Source organism: Grammomys surdaster, unplaced genomic scaffold (genome assembly GCF_004785775.1).
Source record: "Grammomys surdaster isolate TR1022 unplaced genomic scaffold, NIH_TR_1.0 205, whole genome shotgun sequence".
NCBI lineage: Eukaryota > Metazoa > Chordata > Mammalia > Rodentia > Muridae > Grammomys > Grammomys surdaster.
Window position 1 is genome coordinate 1,963,903 of NW_021604650.1, and position 10,503 is coordinate 1,974,405.

The 10,503-nt window shown below is 45.9% G+C and overlaps 1 protein-coding gene across 3 annotated transcripts in view; it reads left to right on the plus strand.

The window, feature by feature from the left end:
* Nucleotides 1–216: 216 nt before the first annotated feature.
* Pola2 (DNA polymerase alpha 2, accessory subunit) overlaps nucleotides 217–10,503 on the plus strand; it is a 25,366-nt gene continuing 15,079 nt past the window's right edge. Inside the window, exons 1-5 of one of the 3 annotated variants that reach the window (XM_028771140.1) lie at nucleotides 217–598; nucleotides 3,339–3,463; nucleotides 5,183–5,274; nucleotides 5,434–5,491; nucleotides 8,320–8,426. In XM_028771140.1, the coding sequence (XP_028626973.1) occupies nucleotides 520–598; nucleotides 3,339–3,463; nucleotides 5,183–5,274; nucleotides 5,434–5,491; nucleotides 8,320–8,426 (461 nt within the window). In that variant the 5' untranslated portion in view covers nucleotides 217–519. The remainder of the gene's footprint in view (nucleotides 599–3,338; nucleotides 3,464–5,182; nucleotides 5,275–5,433; nucleotides 5,492–8,319; nucleotides 8,427–10,503) is intronic. The other 2 variants (XM_028771142.1, XM_028771141.1) reach the window with 2 other exon arrangements.

The following is a 10,503-nucleotide window of genomic DNA, read 5'->3' on the forward strand; positions in this document are numbered from 1 at the left end:
AGGAAGGACACAAGTGTCAGTCACTGCAAGATACAGACAAACAACGCCTCCTGGCCAGCGGGAAAAAAAGGGACAAACAAACATCGCGGAGCTTAGCAGGATAGGCGGCTCCTGAAACAGCCGCAGTTCGAGGCCGGGAATGAAACGCAGCGGGCGCGTTCTGCGCAGCCGCAATGGGAGGGCCGGCGCGTGCGCGGTGAGGGCGGGGCTGGGCGGACCTCGCGTAAGCGCGCGCTGGGCAAAGCGTTTGGCGGGTTTTTCCTGGCTGTGCTTTTCTCTGAGAAGCTAAGGGGTAGCTTTCGCAAGCAAGTTTTCTATCTGGATCGATACTTCTCTAGGGTATTTGAAGTATTTCTTTGTGACCTGGTGGCTGGGGTCGTCTGAGGGCTTAGGCCAGGTAGTCCCGTGACGCGTCCCTGTCACCTTCCCGCAAAGCGAAAGGATAAGTAAGCTTCTGCAGGGCAGACTTGACCTGAGGTCGGAGCCCGGCGGCAGGCGCCCGGCCGCTCCCGGGTCACCATGGCCGTGTCCACCCAGCAGCTGGCGGAGGAGCTACAGATCTTCGGCCTGGACTGCGAGGATTCCCTGATGGAGAAACGTGAGTCCCGAACCGAGGGGATCGCTTCCAAGTTCCATGTGCTCGTGGGGAACCGCTTGGGTCCTGACTAAACAACAGGTGACATTTCCAAAAGGAGACATTGGAACCGTTTGCAGCTCACACCTAGTCATCTGTTGCTCAATGACTGTTCTCATCAGAGTTGTTTGTTTTGTTTTGTTTTTTAAAGACAAGAGGCTCTCTGTGTAACCCCAGAACTCATTATGTAGACTACTGTGCTGGCCTTGAACTCACAGAGATCGCCTGCCTCTGCTTCCCGAGTGCTAGGATTAAAGATGTATATCACCAATGCCCGGTTCGTCAGAGTTTTTAGTGGTCTGTGCAAATAGGAATTCCTCCAGGCGGATTCCCTAGTCCTTTGTTTTAGCTTTGGAAGAAACTTCAGGGAGCTTATTGGCTTCCTCTCTTTATAGATGGAGGAACATAGGCAAGGAGACTTAATTGCCTGATTGTGTGTCAACCCCCATCTCTTGCTCTGGAGTCCAGTGCCTCATCTTATTGGTCCACAGAGACCAGTGGTAAAGATTTAAATTACACATCTCTCCTGGAAGATGTGTGCATCAGTTTCAGATACACTGTGTGTACACCTTGAAATTCTTTTTTTTTTTTTTTTTTTTTGTTGTTGTTGTTGTTTTTTGAGACAGGGTTTCTCTATGTAGTCCTGGCAGTCCTGGAACTCTCTGTAGACCAGGCTGGCCTCGAACTCAGAAATCCACCTGCCTCTGCCTCCCAAGTGCTGGGATTTAAGGCGTGCACCACCACTGCCCGGCGAAATTCTTATTGTAGGAAATAAAATAGTATAAGTGGGCTTGCCGGTTACTGCAACACTTGGGAGCCTGAGGCCAGGAGGATCATAGATAGGTCAAGGCTAGCTAGAGCTAAACAGTGAGATCCTGTCTGCTTTGCTCACTACTCTGTAACTCCAATATCTGACACCTTCACACAGATATACATGCAGGCAGAACACTAATGCACATAAAATAATAATAAATTATGTTTTAAAAAAAGAGTTTGAAATCTTTTGAAGATTCTGTGCTTTGGGGCTGGAGAGATGACTCGGTGATTAAGAGCAGTTACTGCTCTTCCAGAGGATCGATACTCACTTCCCTGCGCCCAAGGGATCTGCAACTCCCATTCCAGAGGTTCCGGTGCCCCCTTCTGGCCACCTCAGGCACTGCATGCATGTTGTGCACTTCAATGCAAGCAAAATACTCATGCATGTAAATAAAGTTTAGATGTTTTTAGGAAAAAAAATGTGTCCCTATGAAGGTAAGAAGTGTGCTTCCTGCTTTTTGTTGTTGTTTCTGTTGAGCTAAGGTCTCGTGATGAAGCTGGAGGCAAGTGCCACCACAGCTGGCAGGGGTGTGTCTTGCCTAAAGTGCTTTGCTGACCCCACACCTGAGCTATCCTCTTCCTGATTACAACAGGACTCTTCAGGAGGGTTGTCCATACTTGAAATCTTAAGTTTTCTTTCTTTTTTTTTTTTTTTAAATATTTCATTTATTTATTATATATATGTATGTGAGTACACTGTCGCTGTCTTCAGACACACCGGAAGAGGGCATCAGATCCCATTACAGATGGTTGTGAGCCACCATGTGGTTGTTGGGAATTGAACTCAGAACCTCTGGAAGAGCAGTCAGTGCTCTTAATCACTGAGCCATCTCTCCAGCACTGTTAAGTTTTCTTTCTTAAGGCCTTTCTGTGGCTTTTTTGTCTTCCCAGATTTAGGAACCTGCTGTTGTCAGGTTAACTGATGACCTTTGTCTTGCCAAAACCAGGGCTGAATTATCAGTCCTTATTTTGAATTATCAGTAGCATTCGCCACTGTTTATCCTCGTCTCTTCGTTAAAACCTATTCTTTTAAAAAATAGGTTTACTTATGTAACCTATGAGTTTACTTATGTAAACTTATGAGTGAGTGTTCGTCTGGAATATACAAGTGTACCACACGCAGGCAGAGCCCTCAAAAGCTGCAAGAGGGAGTCAGATCCTCGGGAAGTAGAGTGACTGCGGCATGTGTGTGCTGTGAGGAGCACATGCCTGCTGTGGATTCACTGCCACCACTCCTAGGTTTTCTTGGAGTTTGCTCACCACCGTTTCTCAGCCTTTGACGATCAATCGATCATTTTTATCTCCATGTGAATGGCCAGGACTCAGAACCAGAATCACTTACTGCTAGATGCATCACTATGGTGACACTCGTCTTCCCAATCACTCCTTAGCTTATATATTGAGGCTGGGTCTCTTGCAGCACCCAATCAGTGTTTCAACTAATCTGGCTGGTTTGCTCAGGCATTCCCAGTCTCTGCCTTCTGCACACCAGGGCTCACAGGCGCGCCACCATGCCCACTGCACTTCTGTCTTCACGGTGGTGTGGCAAGCATTTTACTTCCCAGGGCCTTTCTTTCTTTTGTAAAGGTCTCACTATGTCGCCCTGGCTATTATTTTAAATTGCCAACCTCTCCTTAGTTCTCTGATCCATTCCCACACCCACTTCATTTTCCTGTGGCACCCATGAGTGTCTAGGGTACTGTATGCTTCCTTGTTCTCTCTACCCTGATAGTTGTGACCATCTGTGAATAAGAGCTCTTCTTGATTTTGCTGACTGCTGTGTTCCCAGGGCCCGTGGATTCTGGATCGCAGAGGACTGTTTGTCCTCTCGAAGTGAAAGCTGTAAGAGTGAGCTAGGTTCTTACGTGTCCGACTTCTCCCCCTGCAGTGGCAGAGCTCTGTGTTCTGTACCGACAGACTGAGGAGGGAATGGTCAGCGAGCTTATTGCCTTCTGCACCAGCACAGGGAAGTCCTGCCTCACTGCACAGATCCTGAACTCTTTTGAACACGAGGTAATAGCAAATGCGAGTTAACTGGTGTCATCCTGCTGCATGGAGGTGTCAGTGGATGAAAAGATGCAAGCCTTGGGGTCCCAGTGTGAGCATGGCCTGCTCCTTCCTTTCTTTCCTTCGTTTCTTTCTATCATAATATAAAGCTTTTTGGGTTTTCTACATTTAGTTATTGTGTGTGTGCGTGTGTATATATGTGTGTGTGTGTATGCACACCTGTGCTACAGAGGTGAGAGGACGACTATAAAAAATTGCTGGGTGCTGGTGGTGCACACCTTTGATCCCAGCGCTCAGGAGGCAGGGGCAGGTGGATCTCTGTGAGTTTGAGGACAACCTAGTCTATAGAGTTTCAGGACAGCCAGGGCTACATAGTGAGACCTTGTCTTAAAAACAGAAAAGTGGTTCTCTATTTCCACCACGTGGGTTCAAACTCAGACTGGTAGGCTTAGCAGAAAGTGTCTTTCTCCACTGAGCCATATCACTGGACCCTACTTACTATTTCCAAGCCTTGGTTTTTTTCTTCTGTTAAGTTCTAATAACTGTTGTTTTTAATGATTGTTGTAAAAGTTAAATGAGAGGGGCTGGAGAGATGGCTCAGTGGTTAAGAGCACTGACTGCTCTTCCAGAGGTCCTGAGTTCAATTCCTAGCAACCTTGTGGTGGCTCACAACCATCTGTAATGGATTCGGATGCCCTCTTCTGGTGTGTCTGAAGACAGTGACAGTGTACTTGTATACATTAAATGAATGAATGAATGAATGAATAAATCTTTTTTTTTTTTAGTTATTTATTTTTATTCTTAATATTTATTTATTTTATGTATATAAATACATTGTAGCTGTATTCCAACACACCAGAAGAGAGCATCTGATCCCTTTACAGATGGTTGTGAGCCACCATGTGGTTGCTGGGAATTGAACTCAGGACCTCTGGAACAAAAGTCAGTGTTCCTAACCACTGAGCCATCTCTCCAGTCCCCGAGTAAATCTTTTTTAAAAATTTTAAATGAGAGTGAGTGTTTGTGAAGCATCTAAAACTACCTGGTATATGGTTGGTTTGAAGTTAGTATTATGTGTTGTTGATAGACGGCTATGAAGAGGATTTTTAATATTTATTTTTAAAAATATTTATTTTTATTATTAGTCTGATTATGTGTATGTGTGCATATGAGTGCATGAGTGCAGGTACCTGCAGAGGCCAGAGGTGTCAGATCCCCAGGAGCTGGAGTTACAGGGAGTGTGAGCTGCCTGATGGGGTGCTGGGAATCGAACTCAGATCTTCTGGAAGAGCATTGTGTCATCTTAACCACTGATCCATCTCTCCAGCTCCTATAGAAGTTTTTTGTGTGTGTGGGGGGGGGAATTGATCGTGATCCTCCTTCTGCCTCCCAAATGCTAGGATGATAGACATTCTCCACAATACCCAGACTGTCATGTTTTTGTTGTTTTTAGAGACAGGGTCTCACTATGTAGATCAGGCTGGCCTTGAACTCAGAGATCCACCTGTTTCTGCTTTGCATCGGGAGTAGAGTGATGCTGGAATTGAACAGGGCTTCTTGCATGCCTGGTAACTGCTCTACCAACTAGCCTTTCTTTGCTTACATCCTGAATGCCTGTGATTATTTCAAATGGGAAGTGCACCTCTGCCACCCTGCCCCCGCTCCCCCCACACCCCCCGACTGTGAAATAACATATTCACCATCTTCTTCTGTTCCATTCCTCAGGTTCTGAACAAAAAACTTTCCAAAGCCTGGCACAGTGCTTCCAAAGACAGCGGGCACGCAGGAGCCAGAGACATCGTCTCCATACAGGAGCTGTATCCTTCTCTGCTGAAGGCCTTTGGGCTGAGCCACACGTGTGTGTTGTGTAATTTCTCAGGTTGCATATACACTTTAAAAACAAACTTTTAAAAATGCCTGACATTCAGTTTCTCATTTAATCTCATGTAGTTGTTCTCCTTGACCAGTGTTTTCAGAATTGAAGCAAAGGAGGAAGAGGAGACCCTTCTGAGTGCTTACACCACACCCTCTAAGGTGAACATGCGGCATCCGGGAGTTGCAGCCTACAAATACTTTTTTTTTTTTTTTTTTTTTTTTAAGATTTATTCATGAGGCTGGAGAGATGGCTCAGTGGTTAAGAGCACTGACTGCTCTTCCAGAGGTCCTGAGTTCAATTCCCAGCAACTACTAGTGGCTCACAACCATCTGTGATGGGACCTGATACCCTCTTCTGGTGTGTCTGAAAATAGCTATAGTGTACTAATTTACATTAAATAAATAATATTTTAAAATTACTTATTAAAAAAAGATTATTTATTTTATGTATGTAAGTGCACTGTCATTCTCTTCAGACACACCGGAAGAGGGCATCAGATCCCATTACAGATGGTTGTGAGTCACCATGTGATTGCTGGGAATTGAACTCAGGGCCTCTGAAAAAGCAGTCAGTGCTCTTAACCGATGAGCCACCTCTCCAGCCCACAAATAACATTCTTAAAAACATATCACAGAGCTGAGCGTGGTGGCACACTCCTTTAGTCCCAGCATTTGGGAAGTAGTGGCTGGTGGATATCTGTGAGATCCAGGACAGCCTGGTCTCACCAAACAAGGTTCCCGTTGTGAGTTAGCATATGTGAAGGGAGGGTGTGTCTGGACTGGTCCCTCCTCGGCCTTGTGTCCCCACTCTGCCTCACTTGTTATCTCGCTTGGTCTTTAGGGAGACCCTGCCTGTCTGAAGTAGCAGGCTCCTGCCTCTTCCTCTTGGATCTTAATTTTGGTTCATTCCTCTCCGTTACAGACGCTCTCAGGGTGTGGGCGCTGCTTCCGTCACTGTTCTTTCCCAAGGGCCTAGCCCGTGATCGCTGCAGAATTAGTATTCTAGAGGAATCTTTTTGAGAAATGGCTGGAGAAACCCTAAAGTCAAGTTTATCCTTTGTCTTAACCATTCTTCCTGTGAAAGGTCTCCTGAGATCTAGGACTACAGCCCAGTGGGTACATGTTTAGTGTCTACAGGGCCCTGCAGTCTGTTCCCAACCACCTCCTAAAAACGTCCAAGGAAATGATGCAGGTCACACACTCATGCATGATGGTGGACATACAACTGTTAATAATAACAAAATTAAAAATGATATGCTCTAGCAGTAGACGAGGAGGCATAGAGATTATTCATGACTTCAGTCAGATAACTTGGGGATTAAGGATAAAGCTTGTACTAGTGTAGGAAAATGCATATAGAATTTAAAAAATCAGTATGTAAAAAGCTGTAAGTTTGCATTTAAATTAGGATAACAATTTTAGTGTATATATTTAGTTGGAAGATATTAAGATACAGTTAAGGAATGTTCAAGAATGGTTATTTTAATCAGATGTAGTGGTCCATGCCTTTAATCCCAGGACTTGGGAAGCAGAGGTATGAGGATCTCTGTGAATTCAAGGGTAGCCTGGTCTACATAGTTCCAGGACAGCCAGGATTTCACAGAGAGACTCTGTCTTTAAAAAAAAGTGATTGTAGAGGAGCATCAGTGTGTAAAGCTGTCATTTTAGAGGACCTGCCTTCCATCCCTGAACTGGTGGACGGTGGATGGAGTAACCCAGCTGTGGTGGAGGCACATCAGGAGTTGGGGGCCAGCCTGAGCTACATAGTGAGTTCAGGGCCAGTGTGGGCCTTAATACCTGAGACTGTCTCAAACAAAAAGCAACACAGGCTGGAGAGCTATCTCGTCAGTTACTCGATCTCGCTGCTCTTTCAGGGGACTCAAGTTCTGAGTACCCAGATCAGACAGTTCACAGCTGCATGTGACTCCAACTCCAGGGGTCCTGATGGCTCTTCGGACTTCCCCAAGTCCCTTCACCTGCATGCACACACTCACACAAGTACACATGAATAGAATCTTAAGTAAATAAAACCACCAATATTTAGTTTCCAGTGCAACTTCATTCGTTTTTTTGAGTCAGGGTGTCAGTGTGTAGCCAAGGCTGGCCCAGAGTAACCTTTGCACTGCAGCTCCCAGAAGCTAGGACTACAAGTTTGCGCCATCATGCCTATCTTAGTGATGATTCTGAGTCTGTTCTCACCTTAGGTCCCACAGGCTCTACCAGTTGATAGCTTGGTGACATTTCCTTAAGTGCACCAACAGGGGGTGCCCTTGAGTCAGAAAAGTTTGTAGATCTGAGATGTGGTTGTCCTGGGCAAGACATTGTCTTTCCTGTTCACCTCCCACTATCCTAGGCTTTCGGGAATGTTAAGTCCTGTGATTGGGTTTCAGCCTTAATTCTGGACTTATTTGGCTTTGTATTGATGAGCAAAGGAAAAGAAAAGAAACAGTAAAACAAAACAAAAAACCCCAACCAGATGTGAGCATTAGTGAGGTGTTTGCTGACTACTCTCTCCAAGTATGAGCTCAAGCGCCTTATCTGCCTGGAGTTAGTCCAGGGTTTAATTGGGAAAATGTGTGGTAGACTTGGCCAAAAGAAATGTAACGTGGTCCCATCCCTTCTCAGGAGAGTGCGTGCACACAGGTCAAAGTTAAGCATTGCCAAACTCTGGTCTTTTCTACAAGCAGGGGGGGGAGGAGAAGATGCGTGTGTGCGTTGGCAGGTCGGGTGGCTGGCCTGCCCGCTCCTTTGGAGAATGTTTGCATTCTTTTCATGACGGCCTTCAGAGTGCAGCTGGTGTCCCGGTGGATGCTAGGTTGTCGTTGGAGGTGTGGGAGCACGGCTGGAGGTGGTTCCTGAGGCTCCTCGGTCCTGCCTGTGTGTCCCTTACTGTGCCACAGTCCTTTCTAAGGAACTTCAGAGCTCTGCACTTAATTAGCAACTTGAAGCCAGAGTGAATAGGATTTCACTTTTCATCTTGTTTCTAGGGTCCTCACAAGCGAGTTAGCAGCACCCCAGAAACCCCCCTAACCAAAAGGAGTATCTCCACTCGCAGCCCACATCAGCTTCTCTCACCATCAAGTTTCTCCCCGAGGTATGTATCGTAATCGATCCGGGCGCCAAAAAGCCACGCCTCTTTCTCTGCTGACACGTCTAACTGCTAGTAACTTATTAACTGCCATGGGAGTGGGCCATCTGCTTCGAGCTGGCTGGAGAGCCTGAGGTTCTCTGCCTTGTGGAAAATTACCATTTCGTACAATAATTAAGGAAACTTGCTTTCCACTCACTTCTCTAGGGCTCATTTCCTAGATAGGGAACTGATATCACCTTTTGAAAACAGCCCGGCTATTCAGAAGCCCAGGCGTCTGGCGCGTCTGGCCAGTCAAGGCAAATAGGCTCTCACCTGCTTCTACTTGCTTATGTTTACTTGGATTTCTTTTTGTAATCTGAAGTTGTTTTTTTTTGAAAGGAAAAGCATGTGTCTTTGTTTGCAGCATTGCATAACCTGTTCATCCCATGCTCAGGTGACAGCTGGTTTCTGAGCATTTTCTTCTCGTCACTGAATCTTTCTTCAGCAACTTAATTGATGTTTCCTCATGGCTGCAGCCACTATGCATAAGTCTGCAGAAATCCACAAATGATGGGTCTCTGTTAGAGAGACCCACAGATGAGTGCTTGGCTGACGTGTCTGTAGGGCTGTCCCATCAGGATGGGGCTCAAACAGCAATTCAGCTGTTTAGGGAAATACTCAAACATCTGGATCCCTTCGAAACCAACCAGAATATAGGTTTCTCAGTTCTGCCTTTTCAGAGAGGCAGTGACGGGCTAGAGAGGCGGGAGTACTCGCTGCTCTTGCAGAGAATACAGGTGTGGTTCTCAGCCTCCACTTTTTGTCTCTACCCATTCTTCATGGGATCCAAAAGCTCTTCTGGCCTCTGCAAATACCAGGCATACAAATGGTGCACACACATATACACAGGTGGAATGTTCGATACACATACAGTACACATCTCCAGAAGCAGAGAGGCAGGATAGAGGCTCTGCAGCATTCGCCATCAGTGCTCATTGAGTCGTGAAGGGAGTTTGGTTTCTCTGTGGTCCACCTGGCTTGGAGAGAGCCCAAAACTGCTTTCAGAATGGACTTTGTAGACTTGAAAGGGTGTCTCTCAAACCCGCGAGAGTTCAAATAGCTATTGCAGAGCAAGTGGGAGTTATGCTCTCTAAGCCAGAAGCCCTTTAAATCTGTTTCTATGACCATGTTTACAGCTGTCCCTTGTGAGCGTCTGATGACAGTAGACGGCTGTCCCTTGATGGGTTGAGCTCAGAGAAGCTGGTGACTTCTCTGCCTGGTCACTTTTTTTAAGTGTACAGTAAGAAAGCTGACATCAGAAACTCATTCTGTAATTTATTAAAGTAGCCTGTAAATTATTTAGGTTGAGGCAACCAGGGAGATAAATACGATTGAGCTCCTTTTCTGTAACCTGTCTGGAACGAGGTGGAGTTGGCAGTAGTTCTGACCATGCCCTCTGTAAAGTGAGTTCCTGCCGAGCGTTGGGGTGCTGAGTGAGGTGTGTTTCTAGACCTCCCATAAGCAGTGTTCACAGCAGGAGGATTAGAAGTTTCCAAGTGGACCAGCAACACCCATGTGTCCTTGGAGGTGTGATTTACAGTCGTAACGAGCACAGAATTCATCGGTGCAGCCGTGGGGTGGGTTGAGGGGGTCTTGCTCCCCGATAGCTGTTTGTTCATTGCATTCCCACCTCTCAGAGGCAAGGGAAAGAGTCAGTAACTTTGTGGAACTTTTATTTTAATGCTGTTTATGCTTTGAACTGTGAGGTTTTAGTTTTTGTTTTGAGGTAGGGTCTTATATAGTCGAGAATGTCCTGAAACATGGCTGGGGATGGCCTGAGATCCTGTCCTGCCTTTGCCCTCTGAGTGCTAGGATTGCAGACCTTGACACTGTGCCTGGCTTCAAGTGTATTGTCAGCTTTTGTATTTGCTCAGCAGTCTCTGCCCCAGTCACTGTTTCAGGATCAAATGACAGAGAGTGACTCACAAGGAAGGAAAGTACTTGAAACTTGATGTTCAATCAAGTCAAAGTGCATTTTGTCTTACTTCATTTAGGTTTTTTGTTTGTTTGTTTTCTTTTTTTTTTTTTTTTTTTTTTTTTT